We start from the raw sequence: 24,381 nt of genomic DNA on the forward strand, positions 1-24,381 counted from the left end.
TTGTGCCTTGTGTCAAACAATATTTGGAACAAAACGAAAGCTAGACATATAAGGGCGTTTATTTCACGTACGAACATAAGTCAATTCTGAATCCCATCGCGGAATCCTTGTGTTTGCCATTATAATTGCTTCCCTTAGTCAAAGTATTTTTCGATTAATTTGATGAACCCATAAGACAGAAACTCAATGTTATATACTCCACCTTCTAAACATCAACAAGATATATATTATTATTTTTTTTAGTTATTATTTTTCAATTATTCTGTTTATATATATTTTTTTTAGAGATAGAAATATTGGAATATATAAAGCTTTAATAATCGAAAAACACTTATTTATATCACAATTATATAGATATATGTAAATATCAGTTGTATCTATTTTTTTTGTCAAGAATTTCCATTTTAATTTTTCGGCAACAAACATTTATAAATTACTTCCTCCTGTTGTTTTCTATAGGGATGTAACAGCTATAGAGGCAACAATAAAAGCGGTCTTTCCCCAAATACGTCGTTTCTGAAGCATCTTAAGACGGTTTTTGGCCTCTACTTTGGTTACCTCTGTATTTTCTACCCTCGCCGTTGTAGTGGTTGTTGTTGCCGCCGCGACGGCCCTGGTATTGTCCGCTGCCTCCGCCACCTCCGGCCGGTAAGCTTGGCAAAGAAGTACCATCCACGGAGGCGGAGCCGTTGCGTTCCTGTCCCCGCCCATTCTGCCAGTAGCTCTGAGAGTGGAGAGGAGGAAACCAGTTGCCCCTGTAATGGTTACCACCGTTGCCGCGATTTCGGCCGTTTCCGCGGTTGTTACCGCCACCTCCGCCGCCCCTCGGCTGCTGCTGCTGTTGGTAAGTGCCGCAACCGTCGCGGTTGTGGAACTCCCTCTGCTGGTAAGCAGGAGGATTGGTAAGAGCGTTTTCTCTACGAAGATCAGAGTTTTCGCGACGGAGTCTTCGGATTAGAGACTCGGCATCGTCGAGTTTTCGAAGAAGCTCAGGATCGGGCTGTATGCTGCGTTCGCGTTCTCTCTCTCTGTCGCGTTCGTAACGCTCCAATTTCCTTCAAAAAAGAACGGCATTGTAGAAAAGTTATTAGGAATTAAATTTCATACTTCTTCTGTTCGTCAACGATAGCCGACAAGTAAACATTTCGGCTTTCGGACTCTTGCCATTGCACCTTCATTTCCGATAATTCCTTCTCCAATATCTCCACTTGTAGCGGAGTGATATTCACCTGCTTCGGGCTGTTGTAAACCTAAACACAAATTTAATATTTTAGTAACATTAGAAAATTAATATTCAAAGACTACACCTAGATTAAGCTATGCAACTATACATTATATTGTTTGATGATGTATTATGTATACAAAAAAATATGTCAATCAATATTCAAGTAAGAAGATCAACAAGTCTAACATTTACACAAATGAACATATTGATAGTTCAGTACTAAGGCAAACCTAATAACATATATGAAGTTCTGGTTAATGATTATGATATTAGTATCAACATATGGTTGACAAGTTTAATGAAATTTGTATTTTTTTTTGAGAGCATTGCTTTAAGATCAAAATTATACTTGTTTTACATGTTTGTTAGTATTGGTAAAATGAGTAGTACCTTATGTTTGGTATCATCGTCCGGGGAAGATGGACTACTCAGATTTAGACCGGTAATGAGCTGGAATTGTAACTCCCTGTTTCGATGTCGAAGTACATCAATTTCGTGATGCAAACCATTCAGCATGAGCTGATGCTGCTCCTGCAGATATCTTATATTCTGCTCAAGTTGTGCAACACGAGGGGCGTCCGTGGCCTTCTGAGCATCCAGACGCCCGATCTCGGTCGTCCTTCCTATGGGCACGACTTCTCCATTCACCCCAGAAGCCTTCGCCTTGTTGACCTAAACACAACAATAAGAATTATGAATAATCGCTTACTCATCCTAATGCCGTCGTGAACAAAGGACATTATTGATATATATATATACATTTTCATTCACCTGCGAAAATGGCTGAACCGCGATTTTCACCATCACTTTCGATGCCATTTTACGAACAACTGCAGCAACGTTTTGCGTTTCTTTAACTGTTCGTATACAACTACTTGGCCTTTCTTTCTGTGCGAAACTCAACGGAGAAAACAACGATGATTAATAGAAAAAAAGCGTTAGATCATCGCCAAGATGATGCCCGGGGACACGTAGCCTCGTCGCCTGCTGGGATTTTCGGCGGAGCGTCGCGACGTCGCAGCGCGAACACGCACAGGCAATCCGAAATTGAGTTTGCTTTTCCGATTTGCAAAAAGTCCACTTTCACCACTTCTTTTCACCACTTGTTCTAGTATTTCGATTGCAAAATGGCACTCGACAAAATCAACGAGAGCGACGTTAACTTCTGCTTCCTACGCCTCGAGAGTTTTACACCTACGAACCCCGCGCTTGCAGTCTACGAGTTATTGATTTTATTATTATGGCGCATTCACAACAAATTTCCCGAGCTTTCCACCCTTCACGTTCAACCACCCGAAAATGCATCACCAGCCAACAAAACGCAACAACAATGAGAGTTAAAAATCACATTGTTGTACTTTTTTTTTTAAATAAATTAACATTTTTTTTAAATTCTAACTTTCAAAATTTGAATCCTCTTTACGTTTAGCAGATTTGAAACTTTGAATAAATAATTTCAGTGATTTTCAATGAATATTAACTAAATTTGATAACTAACTTTGGAATTGTACTTGAACGACATCTATCAATAAAATGAGATAAAAAATTCAAATAATTTCAAGTCTTTGACTTTTAAGAGACTTTACAGAAGTTTTAATAAAATCTACTATTTTATAGTTTGAATAATAATTTCGACTTACTAAGAACTGTTCCAGAAGTTCGGCTCCGTTCTCCTTGAAAGTTGGCGAAAGAGGCGGCAAAACGACGGTGTTCAAGCTGAGCTTCCGCTGTGCTGCGAGGATGATGGCATTCCTCTCCCTCAAATGTCTCATCTTCCTCTTCCTTCGAGTGCACAGTTAAAAAAAGCACTACCGACTCCGTTGGTAACCGACGAAGCGTACCACCAAATCGGACCCAGAGTACATTTCGATTTTTTCGTTACATGCAAACCGAAGTGTTCCTAGGTCGTATCGATAAAATAAGCAGACCGATGACGGTGACAACACGGTCAGACAGTAAATTTTTCCCGCTTTTCCCCCTTTCGTTTTCCTCGAATTATGCACACGCACACACAAGCACAATGTTCACTTGAAGGTGTTTGTGTTTATTCAAATCCTGCTCATAACAAACCGTTTCCCAGGTGATTCCAGCAGCTGTTCCCATAGGTGAAAAGCCGAAACCGACGATCGTCGGTGGAGCGCGTCGCCGACGCCAGTTTCATGGTCATCATTAGTGTTCGTGTCTTCTGCTCCGAATGCCACAATAAACAAGTAAGTCTAGTTTTTTGAATATATCAATAGTTTATTAAGGTGATCAGTTTATATATTTATATAAATATACACGTGATAAATCTATATATAATGTAATAATAAGTAAAGCACAGGGCGGTGTATAAAAATAAGCGTTTCAATTTCTGAAAGCTAAAATGTAAAGAAGCGCAACGCACATTCAAATAAAAAAGTATTTTTAATAAACATGTAAAAAGGGGAATAAAATAAAATGTACATCTTGGAAATAAAATTTAGAATTTAAAAATATTTGTTCAACGGGGTTTGTCTCGTCTCCTCGTGTTTTTTTTTTCGTTGACTGATCATCCCCTAGCAAGATTCGCACATCGGGAATCCCTTCGAGTCCACCTTGAATTTGGTGGTGGAGATGGCCTTTCCGCAAGTCTAAAAGAATACAAACAGCAATCAATTATGCTTCTTTGATTTGATCAAGATTCATTCATTACTTTGCATTTGAAGCAATCGGGATGCCATTTGGCGTTGAGTGCGATAGTGGCGCACGTCTCGATCGGCTCTCCGCATCCGTTGCACTTGTCGGCGACTTTGCCGCGGTAACAAATTTGACAGATGGGTTTTCCTTCCTTCTGGTGGAACTCTTGACCCAAGAGGGCACCGTTGCAAAGGGCGCAGACGAAGTGGTTCTCGTGCCACTGCTTGTCCATCGCAGTCACTATTTTGTCAGTGATGGGCTTGTTGCAGGCCGCGCACTTCGGACAAGACTCTGTAAAGTCTGCATCGCACAGAGGCTTACCATCGCGCTGATGGAATGGACTCTCTGTAATCGGCTTGTTACATTTACCGCAGACGAAGTGGTCCGGATGGTAAGTCTTGCCCAATGCATTGATGCTCTAAAACAATAAGATTAAGTTAGTAAACAGTTGCATTTCCAGATTTATTATTTAAATCATGTTCCAAATGAATTTACAAATATTCAATAGAATTAATTGCAATCAATGCCATCAATAAATCAACATAAATAAGTTTACAACAATGATAAATGAATATAAATGTAGTAGAAAACCTTAGGTCGATAAACCTTTATATAATTTGTTAAATAAATAATACGTGTTTTTTCTTAAATAAAAATTTAAATATACAACAAGTCTCTTGTTAATAAACGTATGCGTATCAATCGATAAGTAAAGCGAGGATTATAAATACAATGAACCCCAGTGACTAACACAGCTCTGCAGCTACAAAAGCAAAGATCAAGGATCATCGATTCATCTATCCGATGCTACGACGACAATTCAAGTATGAAATAAAACGAAGACAAAGTAAAGAAAGATATGTTAGAAATCTTGAAGAGATAAACGTTTATGCAAAGATGAAGCACTAACAATTACATAAATAATACTTACTTTCCCTACGATTGGAAGCTTGCAAGTGTCGCATTCGGAAGTCTGCAACAAAAAAAAATCAAACAAAATTAATTATTAAATAATAATTACGCAACTTTTTTTTTTAAAACGAAATAAATATAGCGGAGCTGCGGTTACGATAATATTGTATTACATAGAGGCACGCCTTCGTGTGTTTTGTTCTTTATCGTCGCATATCTATTATTAGTCGAAAAAATAATGATTTCATCATCGTCATTACATTTAATTAAAAGGTACGCCCAAAATATCATTGCGCTGTTATATGTTTATACTAAAATTCTAAAATTATTAGAATTACGCCTGTTTCACCTTTCATTAAATGGAAAATTACACGTGTTGGACTTATATATCTTATCAGATGAAATGTTAGCACAAACTGAAATTCGTTAAAGTTTGACTCCTAATTAATTATAATTGTGTTGTATTAAATTACATAAATATTTATTGTTGCAATAATTGGCGTAAAAAGTTTAAAATACGCAGAAAACAGTATGAAGAAAATAATAAGTGTATGTCAATTACGTGTTTGGGTAATTAAAAGACTGGAATTGTTTGGGTAAGTCTGACCATAAACACACGCAACTATATTGTTTTGAAAACATCAAATCGGTGAGCGTGAATCATCCGTCCTCCTTCACAGCTATCTGTGGAGTGATGCAACATTTTATTGTTTTCAATTTGCCGTGTTATAAATGATTTAACAATATTTATAAGCCGATATAATTTATTGCCAGATAGAGGAGGAGGACACACACACACACATCCAAATACGTCGTTACTCATACGATGCGCAACGTAAACATATCATTTTTTGTACACTCGAGTTTTTCGCATTATCTGATCGCATTGAGAACAAGTGGATCGAAACCGAAAAAAAAAATGTATGTTGTAACACAGTTATACACACGGAGATCGATTGAGCAATTGCATAACGCAAAAAAAATATAATTATTATTAAGTTTAATTTTCTGCAAGCCACATACAAGTATTTAGTAATGTAATTTGGTAATAAATTGGATATGCATGTATCTTATTATAAAAGGTAAATTCATTAATTGGCCTCAGGTTACGATCGTTTTATTCGTACGAAACGACCTATTTTTATAATCATTACTTTCACAGTTATTGATTTATATTTACTTACATTAAATCAATGTTTATTCACGTAATTTCTTCTTTCACGACTTAAGTGAAAACCAAATTAACGTATTAACAAATCAATTCGTATTTGAAATTGAAATACAAGTATTTTAGCTTTACTTCAGTTAAACAATTAAAATTGATGTGTTGACATCATGAAACTCATCACTTTGTATAAGTTTTAAATGTTATGGACTGTTAAGAATGAAATTTCCATCAACTCATTTCTCAATTATATAGGAATAAATGAATTTAATCAATTTTAAATAATTACAAATTTCCTTCTCAATCAAAGTAAAATTACTAAAAATAGAATTGTTTTATTTTTTCAAACTGGTTGATATTAAATCCAAACTCCGACGTTAATAAATTGTGTATTATGATGGATCATTAAAAAAAGAGTACGTTTTATTCTTAGAATATTGACGTGGAAAAAAAGAACGAATGGCAAATATATGATCAATTCTCGAGCATCGGGAAATAGGTCATTACTGTTGAACGCATAAAACCAGTTGCACTATTTCCAGAGTAAAACATCGTGTTTCCTAAAAATAATACATTCTTAATTCGAAAGTCAGAGTTCAACGAGAAAATTGAGGAGAATCGCAATCAATAAAGATAACCTTGTAAGGGCGTGTTATGTCGGACTGTTGTGACATTTAATTAAATATTTTTCATCTACAATAATAGTAATTGTCCTCGCGTTGAAAAGCGCGAACAAACAATAATTAACTAAAAATAAAATCGTTTCAATTAGAAAATTTAATTGCTTAATTATAAACAGAGCGACAAAAAGCATGAGTATCATCGCGGCTCGTTAAAAGCAATTTTCTGTTAAATTGAGATAATTTCGGCGTGGACAAGACAAGACGTTCGCATTGTGCGAAATGACACCACATGGACGTGCACGTTAGGAGGAGCATTGTATTATAATAATAATCTTGAGCGACTTATAGCGAATCGTGGCGCGACTTATAGCGAATCGAGGACGCTGCAGGATCAGACTGAGGCAGGTATTTAATAATACAATTCCGTTTGGGCTCGTCTTTAACCCAATTCCCGGCTTTATCTGATCACCATGGTACCAGGCCGTTTCAGAATCGATACTTGACACGCCAAAACGCGCAATAATAATGAAAACACGACTTTTAAACAAATTAAGTATTTTTTTTTAGAAATAACACACGACAAAGTTAAATAAATTCCTTTATGCAATCAAAGTGCGTCTTATAGTCCAAAGAAATGCGGAAATTATTAATGTTTTGGACGACAAAAATAATAATTATTTCATTCGCAAATCCATTCTAAATAGTGCTAATGGAGTGGAGTGAGCAGAGTATTCCAATATTTATCCAACAAGCCAGAATTGCACTCATTCCGAGTGAAAAATCAGAAAAACACGATTTAATTGTTTGATTTATATAATAAGAAATATCTATTGAAATCCATAATGATTAGATACATTAGATTATCGTTTGAAAATTGATCACTGATGACATTTGTTTTGATCTGACAAGAATTATTCTTGTGACGTTTGAATTTATATTCTAATTATTTTGTTTTTAAATTGAATGCAGGTGTTATGATTAGAGTAAAAAGTTGATGTTAATTCCGAATAGAAGGATTGAGTTTTAAGAAGTAGTTGTTTTTTTGTGTGGAAATTCATCTAATAATTTGATTAGAATCGATTGGAAGCAAATGAGAGGTGTTTTTTAGGTGTAATTTAGTATGAATTTTGAAGGCTTACCATTGTGGAAGGTTATAGGCTTACTGGGAAGGTGCGAATCCTGGAGGTCCCGTGCTTCCTCGCTAGAGGTTCTGAGGATACTGTGCTGTGCTGAGTGCGTGCCTTTTATCGCACAGCGGAATTATGACACATGATTTTCGTTTTAAGTTGTTCGCAAATTCTCGTCGTCATGGATAATACGTGCCAGAGCACCTCTTGATTAGCGATTTCCATTGAAACTTTTATAAATATATATATATACTACACACATAAATATCTAAAAAAAATATATATATTTAAAAATCACATTGTAATGGAGCTGTTCTGGTTCGAATATTTTTAAATGGTGACAAATACTTGGAGCTTCGAATAGGTTTTCCGCTTCTATTTTTCCCATTGTCTGCACGTCCGATCGGTGAAAATTATTACGGCCTCAGCTCGCTATTAAAAAATAAATAACAATCATTATTTTTATACGATGACAAAGTCTTCGGTTGCTCCGATAAGGAGAAACGAAAACGACGAAGCTTTCCATCTCTTATCTTGATCGTTTTCCAATTTGCTAGCACGTAATTGACGGCGGCCGTTTTCGTGCGTTACGCAATCGCCTTCGACTTCTTCGCCCGCTTTTGGGATGATGGCCTACTACACACAAAAATACTCCGACGATACCCAACGTGAATTGTTAATCGACAGTTTTCCATCGACGTTCTACGCAATATTTATTCGTATTTTACAGTCCAAAATAAGAGTAAAATCGAAGATATATTTGGAACTAATTAAGTTATTTAATCAGTCATTAACATGAAGATAATCCATTAAATTATTTAACACTTTACTATTTGATACTCATAATTTGTAAATAATCGTTTAATTAACATGAAGATAATTCAATAAATTACTTTTCTCATTATTAAGCCCAGAACTACAGCATGCTATCTGTTTTTCTTTTTTTATGCTTGTAGATAGATTGCTTTGTATAATAATAATAATAATAAAAAACTTATCACTTTACAATTTAAATGCAAAATGTAATAGTTTATAAATGATTAAAATCATTTAACTTTGTGAATTGATAAATTTGAAAATTCGGTCGTTGTTTCAAAATTTCCTATTTAAAATAAGAGTAAAATTGAAGAAAATATTCGACTTATTCATTAACACGATGATAATTCAATAAACTACTAAAAAATTCACTAATTTGTTAGTCGACAGTTTTTCATCATCGTTCTACGCAATCTTTATTAGTATTTTACAATCCAAAATAAAAGTAAAATTGAAGAAATATTTGGTACTAATGAACTTATTAACATGATGATAATTCAATAAATTATTTATTACTTCACTATTTGATATTCATAATTTGTAATTAATTGTTAGATAAAATCATATTAATAACTTATCACTTTATAATTAAAGGTGTAATTAATATTTATCTACATTATAAGCTTGCAAAATTGAACAAATTGAAAATTTGGTCGTTGATTCATTTAAAATAAGAGTAAAATAGAAAATATATGTGGAATTAATTACGTTATTTAATAATTCATTCATTAAGATGAAGATAATTCAATAAATTACTTATTACTTTACAATTCAAGAGGCAAAATTTAATAGTTTATGAAGGATTTAAATCTTTTAACTATTGTTATAGTTGTGAATTGACAAATTTGAAAATTCGATCGTTGATTACCAATTTCCTATTTAAAGTAAGAGTAAAAGTGAATAAAATAATTGACTTATTCATTAACATAAAGATAATTCAACAAACTACTAATATCTATTCACAATGAATTAAATAATTGAGAATTTAAGTTATTAATCAATAATTTTCTAATGAGGCTCATGACATTTACTAATTTACAGCTAGAATTAAGAATGAATTATCCATCCACACTTCCACTTACATACAACACACAACTAACATAAATATAATCTGACAAATTTACTTTAAAATAAGAGTAAAATTGAAGAAAATAATTGACTTATTCATTAACACGAAGATAATTCAACAAACTACTAAAAATTTCACAGTTTTTCATCATCGTTCTACGCAATGCAATCTTTATTCGTATTTTACAATCCAAAATAAGAGTAAATATTAGAGATATATTTGGAACTAATGAACTCATTAAGATGAAGATAATTAAATAAATTATTTATCTCTTCAATATTTGCTATTCATAATTTATAATTATAATTAGATAAAATCATATTAATAACTTATCACTTTATAATTAAAGGTGTAATTAATATTTATTTACATTATAAGCTTGCAAAATTGAACAAATTGAAAATTAGGACGTTTATCCATTTAAAATATGAGTAAAATAGAAAATATATTTGGAATTAATTATGTTATTTAATAATTCAATCATTAAGATGAAGATAATTCAATAAATTACTTATTATTTTACAATCCAAGAGGCAAAATTTAATAGTTTATGAAGGATTTAAATCTTTTAACTTTTGTTATAGTTGTGAATTGACAAATTCGAAAATTCGGTCGTTGATTAACAATTTGCTCTTTAAAATAAGAGTAAAATTGAAGAAAATAATTGACTTATTCATTAACATAAAGATAATACAATAAACTATTAATATCTATTCGCAATGAATTAAATAATTGAAAATTTAAGTTATTAATCAATAATTTTCTAATGAGGCTCATGACATTTACTAATTTACAACTATAATTAAGAATTAATTATATTCCACATCCATCCACACTTCCACATACCACTAACATACAACACACACCTAACATAAATATAATCTGACAAATTTACTTATCACTTAACTATTTAATTAACTAATAATAAAGGTGATGTAATAGATTAAGATGTACGTAGAATTATGATAATAAACAAAATTAATACCACTAGTTTCTTGGAAATCAATAGAAAAATAACATGTATAACAAAAAAATTAAAATGTAACTTCTTTATTTGTTTTATTATACATATAAAGACTTGCATATCCTTTTTTTTGTGATAGCAATAAATTACTTATCACTTTACAATTCAAGATGCAAAATTTAATAGTTTTATTTAACTTTGTGAACTGACAAATTAGAAAATTCAGTTGTTGATTAACAAATTCCTCTTTAAAATAAGAGCAAAATTGAAGAATATAATTGTCTTATTCATTAACACGATGATAATTCAAACTACTAAAAATTTCAATCGACAGTTTTTCATCATCATTCTACGCAATCTTTATTCGCATTTTACAATCCAAAATAAGAGTAAAATCGAAGATATATTTGGTACTAATAAACTCATTAACATGAAGATAATTCAATAAATTATTTATCATTTCACTATTTGCTATTCATAATTTGTTATTAATTGTTAGATAAAATCTTATTAATACTTATCACTTTACAATTAAAGGTGTAATTAATATTTATTTACATTATAAGTTTGTAAAATTGAACAAATTGAAAATTAGGTCGTTGATCCTTTCAAAATAGGAGTAAAATAGAAGATATATGTGGAATTAATTATGTTATTTAATAATTCATTCATTAAGATGAAAATAATTCAATAAATTATTTATTACTTTACAATTCAAGAGGCAAAATTTAATAGTTTATGAAGGATTTAAATCTTTTAACTATTGTTATAGTTGTGAATTGACAAATTTGAAAATTCGTTCATTGATCAACAATTTCCTCTTTAAAATAAGAGTAAAATTGAAGAAAATAATTGACTTATTCATTAACATAAAGATAATTCAACAAACTACTAAAATCTATTCGCAATGAATTAAATAATTGTGAATTTAAGTTATTAATCAATAATTTTCTAATGAGGCTCAGGACATTTACTAATTTACAACTACAATTAAGAATTAATTATATACCACATCCATCCACACTTCCACATACCACCAACATACAACATACCACACACAACTAACATAAATATAATCTGACAAATTTACTTATTACTTTACTATTTAATTAACTAATAATAAAGGTGATGTAATAGATTAAGATGTACGTAGAATTATGATAATAAACAAAATTAATACCACTAGTTTCTTGGAATTCAATACAAAAATAACATTTATAACAAAAAAAATCAAAATATAACTTCTTCATTTGTTTTATTGTACATTTAAAGACTTGCATATCCTTTTTTTGTGATAAAAATAAATTACTTATCACTTTACAATTCAAGACGCAAAATTTAATAGTTTATGAATGATTTAAATCATTTAACTTTGTGAATTGACAAATTTGAAAATTCAGTCGTTGATTAACAAATTCCTCTTTAAAATAAGAGCAAACTAACATAAATATAATCTGACAAATTTACTTATCACTTTACTATTTAATTAAATAATAATAAAGGTGATGTAATAGATTAAGATGAACGCAGAATTATGATAATAAACAAAATTAATACCACTAGTTTCTTGGAATTCTATAGAAAAATAACATTTATAACAAAAAAATCAAAATGTAACTTCTTCATTTGTTTTATTGTACATATAAAGACTTGCATATCCTTTTTTTTGTGATAACAATAAATTACTTATCACTTTACAATTCAAGAGGCAAAATTTAATAGTTTATGAATGATTTAAATCATTTAACTTTGTGAATTGACAAATTAGAAAATTCAGTCGTTGATTAATAAATTAATAAATATATTTGGAACTAATGAACTCATTAAGATAAAGATAATTAAATAAATTATTTATCACTTCAATATTTGCTATTCATAATTTGTAATTAATTGTTATATAAAATCATATTAATGACTTATCACTTTATAATTAAAGGTTTAATTAATATTTGTTTACACTATAAGCTTGCAAAATTGATCAATTTGAAAATTAGGTCGTTGATCCATTTAAAATAAGAGTAAAATAGAAAATATATTGGGAATTAATTATGTTATTTAATAATTCATTCATTAAGATGAAAATAATTCAATAAATTACTTATTACTTTACAATTCAAGAGGCAAAATTTAATAGTTTATGAAGGATTTAAATCTTTTAACTATTGTTATAGTTGTGAATTGACAAATTTGAAAATTCGTTCATTGATCAACAATTTCCTCTTTAAAATAAGAGTAAAATTGAAGAAAATAATTGACTTATTCATTAACATAAAGATAATTCAACAAACTACTAATATCTATTCGCAATGAATTAAATAATTGAGAATTTAAGTTATTAATCAATAATTATCTAATGAGGCTCACCACAATTACTAATTTACAACTACAATTAAGTATGAATCATAACATAAATATAATCTGACAAATTTACTTATCACTTTACTATTTACTTTATTTAATTAACTAATAATAAAGGTGATGTAATAGATTAAGATGAACGTAGAATTATGATAAAAAACAAAATTAATACCACTAGTTTCTTGGATATCTTAAAAAATATAATAATCATTGATTAACAATTGAAAAATAACATTAATAACACAAAAATACATTTAAAGACTTGCATATCCTTTTTTTGGTGATAATTTATCGTAATCGTGAGGAAGCAGTTATCAAAGACTTATTAACAAATCGTTGTAGGAAATTACATTGTTTTTTTTTTCTAATATTATCACAATTTTATCATATTTTCTATCCTTGAATTTACATATGTGTAATAAATAATTCTTCGAACTTTTCGTATATTCTGTGCAAAAAAAAAGTCTTGAAGTTTCTTGCACTCAGAAAATATAATTCAGATATAGATTTTGGCACGAATTTCCATACAATCGTTAAAACTTTATTATATACTTAAATTCGTGCACAACCTGTTGCAATCAAGTAACATGGTTGAGTTATCATTTAAAGTCTAGAGTTTACTCGATTTGTTGTTTTCAGTTGAACGTATTTATTTGTATAAATTATATAGAATTGTTTCAACAAAGATTTTTGTAATTAATGTCTGATAGTAATTATGATTCACTTAATAGCTTTAATCAATGTTCACTAAATCGTTTCGTAGTATTAGCTGATATTAATTATATCAAATTAAGTTTTCCACTAATTACTTTCATTTCTCGTTTTTTTACAAAATAAAGTAAATCTTTGCTTAACGTGTTTAATCTGTTCCAAAATTTCCGGATTTTTACTCGTATAGTGAAACATATTCAAAAATACACATAATACAAGTTTTAAAAATGATGTAGCAGGCGCGCAATCCGGGACTTCTCTTCTCATCGTGACTCGTTATTCGAAACGTTGCCCGTTAAGCGAATCATTTTTCTTACAATTCATTTTGTTAACGAGCAAAATGCTCGTTATGCGAGGTTGTGCGTTAAGCGAGGTTCTACTGTACTTGATGTAATGTTTTAATGAAGCCTTGTGAATTGTATATAAATAATTTTGTAACGCACTTTTAAATTAATCGCATAAATAAGTTATCACAATAATTGTTGGTCTTGTTTTTGAAACCACATTCTATTTTTATAACTATTTTACTGATGATGATAATGCGATGTAAATAACTCATAACTAATATGAATTGAACGTATTTAGTGTAAATATGATGCATATTATTCATTAATCCAAATCTCACCTTGTGCTGATCCTTTCATGGTAATGGAACGTGCAAAATCTTGGTAACACAGCACAAAACTGAACTGCTTTGCAATGTACACAATTTGGCATGAGCTTTCAGAAAGCAGCACATTCGATAACGCACTTAATCCTTAATCGGTAATACTGATTATCTGACAAAGATTTCAGAAAATTAATTTAGATTTTATACAAAATTATGTTATCTTAATACATCTATTAATACCTAAATAAAATTTAATTTTTCTTAATTTTCGCACAAAATTTAAAGATATTTACAGAAATTCATTAACAATGAAGTAAATATTTCTTTACTTTTATAGAAATTTATGACCGAAATTGTATTGAAACTGATTCAGATCGAGACAATAATAGCCTGACAGTTAAATAAAGACCTTGAACTGAATGAGGTCAATCTTAAGGTTTAAATCTAATCAATACATTTACTTTAAGACGTTTTATGAAGAATTTTCTCACCTGTTTAAAAAGAAATAAATCTTAATAATTATTAAGGACTAATTATGAAGTTTCATTGCAAAATTATAATAAAGTAAAAAACAAATATAATTATATCCGTAAATGAAAATTATATATTTTTTATTTTGGATTGTGTTTACATGTCTATATTTGATTACATGTTATGTACGCAGTAGTGCTTATGAATTCCCGAAATATATGGTAACGAACCATAATTGAATTGTGGTCTGAGGTTACTCGCATTTCATGTTAATAATCGAGTTGTAAATAGTTTATTTTCAAATGTTCAAATGCCCCGAGGAGGTTTTAATGTTTGCCTAAAAGAACGCCTCTAAAAATAAATGAGCTCCCATTTCGCACCTGTTTTAATCTATTATCCATACCCGAAGGATACATACTCAAACAACAAATACTCAACATACAAAAAGTAAAGAAAGTAACAAAACGTTTCAATGAATTGCATTAATATGTGCAATAATTTCGCAATATAAATATGCAATTTTTTTAAATCTTTCTAAATTCTTAAAAAAAAAATAATTTCAATTTTATATAATAGATTTTTTTGGCATTCACATTCATATTTCTTTTTTTTTTCTGTACTTAGCAGAATTGTCTCAATATTAAAGCAAATATTTTGCAATGTGCAATAATGAAATTGAAATTAAATCTGTATAAATAAAAAAAATGTAAATTAATTTTACACAACAGAAATTTAAAGAATAGATTAGTGAAACAACTGTTATATAGAAATTTAAGTTCATTTTGTTTTAATTTATATATGAAAATTTCTCTAAATAAATATTTGACTTTGAATTTTTTGAATGATAACAAACTATAAACTGTGTCATATATAACATACCTGTAAAGCAATTTTCATATTTTGTCGCAAACGGAAATTATATTTATATATAAAATATGAATAATAGTATTGTCGCTATGCACGCCACTGATTTTGACTGAGTATTACCACAAAGATCTTACGTCATTTACCAAGCTTAAACGCTAATACATTTCTTATAAATATTTTAATAATTCTTGAAGCAATTTAGATACGTGATATACATTTCTCACAATTGTTATAAACAGTTTAAAAATGATTCGAAAATGTATAAGAAAAGTTTAAGTTTGTAATTGACGTAAGATATTTGACTTTTCACAGAGTCCATAGGCGTCCACGAAAAATTTTATCGTAGCTGGCAAACCGATTTGCGCCGTCCGTAACGTAAAAATTCTTACTAAATTTATCTAAAATAATAATCAATTCTGTTTCTAACAAAAATTTGTTTCTCTTGATCAAATATGTATATACATTTTATTATAGATATTCATTGGACGTTAATTATCATTGCATTATTAGTAAGAATAAAAGTAACATGAGAATATAAAACAAATGAGTAATAAGAAGAACAATGTTTAAATAATTTGCTGATGATTATTGTGTGCAGCTAATTATGGCTCGATTATACCGGATTTTTCGAATGAGGATATGTTTTGATGTTCTCATACGCGCATCAAGTTTATGTAACACATGTCGTACTAATTGGCTTATTATGTAAGACATTAGGCATTTCAGTTGATTTACAATTCGACGCACACCGCTTTTTTCCCGTAGGTTGCCTTGCAACGCAACGTGTCAAACTGACAATGCGCCAAGAAACTGTTCGGCCCCATCCACTAACGCTCCCATATCTTTATTAAATGTTAATCTGATCGGTTTCCCAACAAACTCAAGAAAAAATAACCACAATCAATCAATTCATCATCAAATGGCAGACATAGGGTTCCTCTTACAAGTGAGCCCTTAAGATGATAAAAAAAAACATCTAGATGCATCTCAATTTCGTTTCCAGAATTCGACGAAGAAGATCCTGTCGTTGATGAAGACGCTTCCCGATGGGAATAAGATAGCCGCGAACCTCGCAAAACCCGGTTCCTCTCAAGAATCTTCAAGGAAGAAGCGCTTCAATCATCATCCTCGACGGATCGAGCAGCAGAAGACGGAATCGGTCGGCGATATGCATCCTCTGCTGGTGATCAAGAAACCGCCGGAGTCTTCGGTCCTGACGGATTCCTCCGATGAGTATTGTGATGTAACTATTAGGCAAGAGGTGGAGGATCGCATCGACGATGATTGTTTCGATTACTCCTTTGAAGACAGCATAATAAGCGCGGTGCAGCAAACTCTCAACATGCAGAGCAATAGGAAAATGGAGGAGAAGGATATAAAAAACGCTGTTAATAGCCAAAGCGAGGCCGAGAATAAACTAGATACCAACAAGTCGGAGATTTGCGCGAAGAAAGATAGGGAACCGAAACAACCTAAGGAAGTTCTCAGGCTCTATTTGAATATGAAAGTCCGGAGTATAATCGAGAAAAGTCTTCAAACTTTAGAGGATGTTAGGCATGTACTTTATCATATCACACAAATTAATTAGACTTTAAATATACTAATTTATTAGGCTAGTATTGGAATTCGGAATTGACCCTCCGGACGGCGCCGAAGACTACGCGCGAAGAAAGAAACGCGCATTGGAGTTCGCATCCCGTTTTTCCAGAATACACCTCTACCAATTGAATAGACACGTAAGTAAGCAAATATTTTCCTTTTCTTCATTGATGTAATTCTATCGGCAGATTACCGATATCCAAAATATGCTCCGGCCTCCATCCGCAAGAACCGGTGTCCGCAACGCCAATAACATCGATCTCAACCAAAAGTTCCTCACGGCGAACCAAACCATTTTTCAAGGATTACAAGCGTACAAGAAACATCTTCCCAATACCATCGTTGTCGGAGTTCCCGATAAACTCAGAGACCTTCTAAAAAGCACAGGAGTTCTCTGTGATATCTTTAGAAATCATGCTGCTGAAGGCGATGATATTATTGATGTAAGTTAAAGATCAACAATTTTAAAGATTCTTAAATCTTTTTTTTTATTAAACACTCGTATTTGATTATGGTTAATATAATGTTAATTCTTGAAAAGCTGAAGATAAGTAAAATTAATTACTTTATCAACAATAAAAAAATATTTATATTAACATAGATTATAATGATTTAGAAGATGTAAAAGTGTATGAATTCAAGTTAGGTTCTAATCTATTGTTGCATAAATGTTGATAATATTATTAATCTAATCAAAATATTACGATTTAGAATAATTCCACTATCGAATAAAATAAACAAAATGTATATTTAGATGGATTATACAGATATGATATGATTAATTTTAGAATTGCTAATATTTTCCACAGGTGCTTGAAGTCAGGTGTAATTTACTATTGGAAAGGCTCCAAGAGAATTTGCAAGGATCGGTGGGTTTACCTGTTGGCTCGAACGTTTCACTTTCCGGTAAAAGGATGCCCAAAGTCCGGTCGAAGCACAGTAAATTATCCATGTACCAATCCGCGCCTCAGAAGGACTTGTATTGGAGGAAGGCAATCGCGACTCTTGCTAGAAAAAAGTTACTATTACTTTTCGATTAGTAAACTTATTTTATTGTAATGTATTGTTTCTTAGGTTTAACGTGCAATCGCGTTACAAGACTGCTACTTACAAGCATCGACCGCAACCCGTGGAGAAGAAGTGTCCGACGCCTGTTCTTTCTGGACAACAAACAGCTCTACAAAAAACGTTGCTAAAGACGAACACTCCTGCCTCGAAATGCAGATCCGCAAAGCAGAATGTGAACGATATCGATAACGTCGAGACTATAGTTCAGATGCAGGATGCAAATGTTAAAGATACCAAAGAGAACTCGGCGATGTGGAAGCTCGCGCAAGGATTCTTTAAGAAAATTGCTAAAGATAATCAGGTAATAAATACATTAGGTATTGTTTGTTAAATAGTTAAGATCTGTATATATTGTATTATTTAATTAAATGTCATTGTGATATTTGCCTATTCCTAAAAGTTAAACAATTTGGATTGGGTGACCGGTATCAACTTAAGAACTTTTATATTAGAGAAATAAATTTTACATAAATTCACATAATAGAAATGTAGAAATATTCCAATTCAATTTCCACAAATTAATTAACTAATTGATTATGAATTAAAAACAAATGCAATTTATATAAAAAAACAAAAATTTATCAGGATGATTAGGGATTTTCGAATGGACTTATTTGTTTCAAAGTTCAACTTAATCGGATATCCTATCCTATCTTCGGCGAACGTATGAAAAAAAACCACTGTGGTTCCGTGCGAAAAAAATTCTGCGTATACAAACAGTTGAGGATATAAAAATACCCAATAACATCGTATAAATAGATTTACGTTATCTGCACGTTATGTCATCGAAAGTATCGAAGATAATCGAGATAACAAAGAGGGATCGTAAAAGTGATCACATACAGAGAGAATCCACATCTGAATCTTTTAAAATTTCATTTTTGAACATTTCTATAAATCTAGAATTATTTTCGTCTAGATTTTGTACTGAATTATCAATATAACTGATATAATGTGAGATGATTTGAAAAGAGATTTTTTTTTCCATAATAATAATTTTATTAAAACTTAAACAAGAATAAATAAGTGTTAATCAGAGCATCGTAAAGCGAATTTAGTATCGAATTACAAAGAAATGAGATGTGTGTATATTATCAAAAATGTTTAGCATTTGTCGCAAATTGGAAGACCATCCGTGTCCACTTTGATCTTCTCACACTTGATGGGGTTCTTGCATTTCTAAAACAAACAGATTCGACGTTAGTTCATGTTAGTTCCAGTTTATCAATAATAAATACCTTGCACTTGAAGCATTCTGGATGCCACTTGGCGTCTTGGGCGACGGTAGCAGGACCGTCGATGACCTTTTCGCAGCCCTTGCACTTGTCGGCGATGTTGGTGTTGAAGCACTTCTCGCAAACAGGTCTTCCCTTTCTCTCCACGTAGCTCTGCCCGATTAGCTTCTGCTTGCAGAGGTTGCACACGAAATGATCCTCGTGCCAGGTCTTGTTCATGCCCTTGACAACCTTCTCCCTGATGATCTTGTTGCAGCCGTGGCATTTGGGCAGCATATCCTCGTAATCCTTCATGCACAGAGGCTTACCATCCTTCTGCTGAAATTCGGTCTCGGTGATGGGCTTCTTGCATTTGTCGCAGACGAAATGCATGGGATGGTAGGCTTTACCTAAAGCGTTGACGCACTTGCCCTCGATGGGTTTCTTGCAGTGGTCGCATTCTTGTGGTTTCGTCTTTAACAAATAAAATGATTATTGTTTTTATTGCAATTGCAGCCTATGTCGCAAGGCGAGTACGAGTGCATTCTGGAGCATTTCATCAACATGGTTAAGACGGAGGAAGGGGAGCAGCATCATGAAAATATAGAGGAAAGGGCCAAAGGGATATTAGAAACGCGCCTGGGAAAGTCCATAGAGAATATGGAGTTTAAGGAGTTCGTCGATAAATTAATAGAGTGCGCCAATTCGGAAATCCAATCGGCCTTCCTGACCGACAACACTACGACTCACAAGAAGGAAGAATTAACCGCACCGTTGAGCGCCAAGTCTTCGTCAACTGCGAGCAAGGATAAGCGGTAAGGAAATCAGTAAATTACGCATTCGCAAAGAGATTGATGTACGAGACAGATGTCCTCCGGATTTTGGCAAAAGTTCAAAAAAATATGAAACTTTTGAAATGCAATTCGAATTGCGAAAATACGGTTATTCCTTCCTTTTTTTCTTTTTCGAGTATCATCATAATGCTAAGAACGGAAAAAGCATACTTATTTTTAGTTATTTGTAACGCTTATTAGACTATTAATTGGACGTTCGCCGTTTGCCAGAATACCGTTTTCTGTGTTGTTTCCAGGGAAACTCGACCCAAGGAGCTCTCGGGTTTATCCTTTCTTTTTTTTTTCTATTCGGGACTAAATTTACTAAATCTAGTGCTGTGTGCACCGCTTGTATACATACACACAGCCTTTGCAATTTCACCTAATATTATATAGATCGTGTCCCAATTTTATTAATAGATTCTTCCACGAATATCTGCTTCCAGTTCGATCGTCTTGAAGCAGTGTTAATATTAATTAAACTTATTTTACACGTGACCGCTTTCGTTGGCTTTTCGCTTTTCAAATAATTGAAGGAAATTAATTAATTTTAATGATTAGTTCGTTTTCTTGGCAAATGAATTCCAATGTTATTGCCAACATTTTCCTTTCATTCATTATAAGTATCCATTTCAATCAGAAAATGTACAACATAATTAATTTATTAATATTAGTTTTAAAAAAAATATATGAAAAATTAAAACTAATATTTCATAAACAAAAAAAATGTAATTTATGATCACATAAGCACTTGAGTATAGAATATCATAATTTATTTTAATGAAATATCATTTATTTTCATATTAACAGCAGTTTAGATATTTTGAAAACGTTTCAGAGAAATTTTGGGTATGGAAAATTGATTTTATTTATAGAAATTTAGTCAAAATAATATATAAAGTTTTTTTTCACGATCAGAAATGTCTATAACCAATTTTTTTTGCATTTCCAATGAAAATATTGTTTATTTTATATGACGTAATTAAGTTATTAGGACATAAAATTATAGTGACAAAACTTCAGTTATTTAAATTGTTCTAATTCTATTCTATATTTTCATATAGACTTTTTAATATTTAGGGAAAAATAAGTTATGATGTTAGGAATTTGTTAATTTTAAATTAATGCTAATTAATCTAAATGTTAATGAATTTGGATTAAAATGAAATGATTTTTATATTAGTCTTCGCAATCGCTTACATAATATGCAAAATATTTGAAAACTTTTTAAGATTGGATTTGGATTTAATGAAATTGTATTATTAGATCGATTTGTAATTAATGATTATAATTTAAATATGGAAAAGTTGAAATTTATCGTTGACCAAAGATGGTGTTTTCCAAAGGCTTACCATGATGATGCGGAGGAGGTACTTTTTTTGTGTGTTGTTAGAGTTTTTGTTTGCAGACGGCACCACCGAAATTCGTTGAGTGCGTGTGTGGGTTTTTCTCGAAAGGAGTCCAAAAAGATCGCGACGAAGGAAAGTGTCCAACTGATGCTGCGTGTGTCGCTCGTTCGCGTTTTTGTTTGGGATTTTTCCCTCCCGTCTAGAAGGGGACGGATGGATGGATGGACTTACATGTACCAAGAGATTCTCCCTTCCACTCGACACTGAAAAACGCTCGCTGAAAAAGTTGAAAAACTCTGCACACGCCTCCTCGACCATCCGTTCCTCGCCTACCGTAACTGGCATCCGCTCAATTTCATAACGATTGTTTACGGTCAGCTTGATTTCTTCATACGCTCCGAATCGATCTTAATATACGTTTCTGATGGTCATACAAACTATTTTTCAGAACCACATCCAAACAAACAGAGATATTAAGTCGAATATCTATCAACGGTCGACAGTATATAAATAGTGTTGATGTTGTAAAATTCTCTCATTCAGCTTTACATTTCGCGCTTTTGAAAGACATCTTCATTCTAATAACTATTGAATTTTGAATGCGAACTATATTTGTACTTAATATTTAGATTTATATTAAAACTTCAAATTAGATACAATTCGTTATGAAATTGACCAAAATTGATGATTTTCTTAACAAATGTATAAAGATTTGTTTATGTATATATTTCAATTTTTATTCTAACAAAATTAGATTCAATTTGATCAAATGCTATTGATTTGTTATTATTAATTTAAGAAATTTTAGATAATTTGTATCGACCAATTTTGTCATATTTTTCATTTGTAAATAGACGAATGAGAGCAATTGCATAAGCAATTAAAACTGGTATGCAAATTAATGCTCTGGAGATTCTGAATGGTATTAGAGCATCTCAATATTCCGTATTAAATTGTCCGTTGAATGAGAGAAAATTTCGGTTTTCTTTTTTACCAACCGTGAAAATAATTGCATTCATCTGGCACAGTTCCAATGCAGATTAATTAATTGCCTGATTTATATATGAATGCGTAACCGAAGGTGCGATTGATCTTGATAGAAATAACAAACGACGAGAAACGAAAGAACTAATGAAAGAAACACTGGACGAGGACAAGAATGTTGAGCAAGACTGGATAGTGTGAAAAAAAATGTTGGGCAAGTGAAGAATGCATATAGAGACGGTGGGTGTTTGGGAAACTGTAAAGTTTCCTGCCAAGTTTGCACGGTTTCTAAGAATATATACCGAGATTCGGTGTGTGTGTGTATGTACAGTTTTTTTTTTCTTTTTTACTTATTTCTTCTTATAAATAAATCACACAAAGTTGTGCGTGGCCAAAAAGCGCGATCGTTGCGTGGGTGTTCAAAAGTAAACAGAATACTTTGAAAAATGCGTTAACTATTAACACCCCGCAAACAGTCGGTATAATCTATAGCATATACAATTTCACAAGAAGAAAAATCGTTTTTTGATAATGCATTTTGTATTTATAATAAATTTGTTTTTATTAGGAAAACGCTGTCGGTCAGTGGTTCGAAAAACGCTCAATTGATCTGCATTAAGGATGATAACTCGACGGTGGAGGTGTCGGAGGATGAAGTGAACGTGGTGAAGAGCGCCTCAAAAGGTTGCTCGTTGAATGATAGCAGTAATGAGTTGCTTTACAAGGAACGTCCTGAAGACTTCACCAAGAAGTCGAGATCGCAGGGCTTGAACAGGATATCGAAGTCTAAGATGAATCTAAGGCAACTGGTCATGCTTCCAAAGGACACCGTCGTCAATATCATTGAGTACAAATTGGATTTCCACAAAGAAACGAAAGGCAACTACATGTATAGAAAATCCGGAAATATGTCACCCTGGATCCTGATGGAAAGGTATTTAATTTTAACTTACATTGTCGTGTCTGTTGTTCCTGGTACGAATCTATCGTGCATAAAGCGAGTATTTACTTTGCAAAAACGTGATTCGGTTTATATCAAGTTATTTTTAAATGCAGTTTCATATGAATTTCTCTAGTCACGTAATGATTTTTTGTATTATGAAAATATCTTTATTTCTTAGAATTGCAAGTTCGTTGCTCATTATTAAATGAAATATGTAATACTTTTAAATAATTTAAAATTATATTTCTTGAATTAATACATAGATCAAATATGTTAATTAAAGAAAAATTCTGGACTATAAGATGAATGAAATTTTTAATTTGTACGTTATTTTTATTTTCACGTAATACAGTGATAAACTTTACAGCCTCGGTAAAGCATTTTGAATTGAATCTCGCTAAAGATACACATCACATAATTATATGAATTATCTAATTAAAACTAAATCTATAAAGATTAAGATGAGGGTAATTACATAATTGTGCTAAAGATTTTTCGTAATTTGCTATAAAAATTGAAGAAATTAGGTTTCAAGTCTTCACATTTTATTGTATTTCTCGAAAACTATAAATAATAAGTTAATTACTAAATATGCTATATAAAAATTAAAGAAGGAATGTTTTCAATTTTAGTGAATGTATTTGGATTTGTTACAGGATTGCTGATATGTTAATGGAAGAGTCGCTGTATTCCATAGCGAGGGATATACAGGTGGACGAAATCCTTCAGAAGGTTTACGCGCAGGAGTTTAAGTAAAATATCTCTAATAATATATAAATATGTATACTTTCCTTTAAAATTACAAATAATTACAA

The 24,381-nt window shown here is 31.5% G+C and overlaps 4 protein-coding genes and 1 long non-coding RNA gene across 8 annotated transcripts; 1 reads left to right on the forward strand and 4 right to left on the reverse strand.

Moving 5' to 3' along the window:
• Nucleotides 1-444: 444 nt before the first annotated feature.
• Nucleotides 445-3,085, reverse strand: LOC108563438 (hrp65 protein-like). 3 transcript variants are annotated; one of them, XM_017922130.1, is made up of 4 exons: nt 2,866-3,085; nt 1,616-1,897; nt 1,108-1,250; nt 445-1,055 (listed from the first exon to the last, which is right to left on the reverse strand). In XM_017922130.1, exons 1-4 carry the CDS (start codon nt 2,995-2,997, stop codon nt 527-529), a joined length of 1,086 nt encoding a protein of 361 aa, XP_017777619.1. In that variant the 5' UTR covers nt 2,998-3,085; the 3' UTR covers nt 445-526. The 3 variants fall into 3 exon arrangements, with proteins under 3 accessions (XP_017777619.1, XP_017777605.1, XP_017777611.1); XM_017922116.1 differs by lacking the exon at nt 2,866-3,085 and adding an exon at nt 1,985-2,529; XM_017922122.1 differs by lacking the exon at nt 2,866-3,085 and adding an exon at nt 1,997-2,527.
• Nucleotides 3,086-3,273: 188 nt separating this feature from the next.
• LOC108563423 lies at nt 3,274-24,342 on the forward strand. 2 transcript variants are annotated; one of them, XM_017922096.1, is made up of 9 exons: nt 3,274-3,435; nt 16,580-17,130; nt 17,189-17,312; nt 17,364-17,618; nt 17,985-18,193; nt 18,250-18,544; nt 19,974-20,272; nt 23,192-23,557; nt 24,223-24,342. In XM_017922096.1, exons 1-9 carry the CDS (start codon nt 3,385-3,387, stop codon nt 24,320-24,322), a joined length of 2,250 nt encoding a protein of 749 aa, XP_017777585.1. In that variant the 5' UTR covers nt 3,274-3,384; the 3' UTR covers nt 24,323-24,342. The 2 variants fall into 2 exon arrangements, with proteins under 2 accessions (XP_017777585.1, XP_017777593.1); XM_017922104.1 differs by lacking the exon at nt 3,274-3,435 and adding an exon at nt 16,313-16,522 and having other exon boundaries at nt 24,223-24,322.
• On the reverse strand, nt 3,446-7,888 carry LOC108563478 (transforming growth factor beta-1-induced transcript 1 protein-like). The gene is made up of 4 exons (XM_017922165.1): nt 7,723-7,888; nt 4,815-4,856; nt 3,900-4,301; nt 3,446-3,837 (listed from the first exon to the last, which is right to left on the reverse strand). Exons 1-4 carry the CDS (start codon nt 7,723-7,725, stop codon nt 3,763-3,765), a joined length of 522 nt encoding a protein of 173 aa, XP_017777654.1. The 5' UTR covers nt 7,726-7,888; the 3' UTR covers nt 3,446-3,762.
• Nucleotides 8,032-18,363, reverse strand: LOC108563483. The gene is made up of 3 exons (XR_001891095.1): nt 18,287-18,363; nt 18,055-18,179; nt 8,032-8,142 (listed from the first exon to the last, which is right to left on the reverse strand). It is a non-coding gene; the product is annotated as an uncharacterized LOC108563483 (long non-coding RNA).
• LOC108563460 (paxillin-B-like) lies at nt 19,219-21,966 on the reverse strand. The gene is made up of 3 exons (XM_017922141.1): nt 21,643-21,966; nt 19,482-19,931; nt 19,219-19,422 (listed from the first exon to the last, which is right to left on the reverse strand). Exons 1-3 carry the CDS (start codon nt 21,955-21,957, stop codon nt 19,348-19,350), a joined length of 840 nt encoding a protein of 279 aa, XP_017777630.1. The 5' UTR covers nt 21,958-21,966; the 3' UTR covers nt 19,219-19,347.
• Nucleotides 24,343-24,381: the final 39 nt, after the last annotated feature.

Source organism: Nicrophorus vespilloides, unplaced genomic scaffold, assembly GCF_001412225.1.
Source record: "Nicrophorus vespilloides isolate i.1.1-1 unplaced genomic scaffold, Nicve_v1.0, whole genome shotgun sequence".
In the NCBI taxonomy this organism is placed as follows: Eukaryota; Metazoa; Arthropoda; class Insecta; order Coleoptera; family Silphidae; genus Nicrophorus; species Nicrophorus vespilloides.

Excerpts from the sequence above, each read along its gene's own strand:
- LOC108563438 (XM_017922130.1), bottom strand. The coding sequence starts at position 2,997 with ATGAGACATTTGAGGGAGAGGAATGCCATCATCCTCGCAGCACAGCGG. Across the intron at positions 1,898-2,865 it reads AACTTCTGGAACAGTTCTTA|GTCAACAAGGCGAAGGCTTC; the intron begins GTAAGTCGAAAT and ends TGTTGTGTTTAG. Across the intron at positions 1,251-1,615 it reads ACGATGATACCAAACATAAG|GTTTACAACAGCCCGAAGCA; the intron begins GTACTACTCATT and ends ATTTGTGTTTAG.
- LOC108563423 (XM_017922096.1), top strand. The coding sequence starts at position 3,385 with ATGGTCATCATTAGTGTTCGTGTCTTCTGCTCCGAATGCCACAATAAA. Across the intron at positions 17,131-17,188 it reads CAAACTTTAGAGGATGTTAG|GCTAGTATTGGAATTCGGAA; the intron begins GCATGTACTTTA and ends CTAATTTATTAG. Across the intron at positions 18,545-19,973 it reads AAATTGCTAAAGATAATCAG|CCTATGTCGCAAGGCGAGTA; the intron begins GTAATAAATACA and ends TTGCAATTGCAG.
- LOC108563478 (XM_017922165.1), bottom strand. Across the intron at positions 4,302-4,814 it reads AGCTTCCAATCGTAGGGAAA|AGCATCAATGCATTGGGCAA; the intron begins GTAAGTATTATT and ends TTATTGTTTTAG. Across the intron at positions 3,838-3,899 it reads CCGATTGCTTCAAATGCAAA|ACTTGCGGAAAGGCCATCTC; the intron begins GTAATGAATGAA and ends GTATTCTTTTAG.
- LOC108563460 (XM_017922141.1), bottom strand. The coding sequence starts at position 21,957 with ATGGTCGAGGAGGCGTGTGCAGAGTTTTTCAACTTTTTCAGCGAGCGT. Across the intron at positions 19,932-21,642 it reads ACCTCCTCCGCATCATCATG|ACGAAACCACAAGAATGCGA; the intron begins GTAAGCCTTTGG and ends TATTTGTTAAAG. Across the intron at positions 19,423-19,481 it reads CAGAATGCTTCAAGTGCAAG|AAATGCAAGAACCCCATCAA; the intron begins GTATTTATTATT and ends TGTTTGTTTTAG.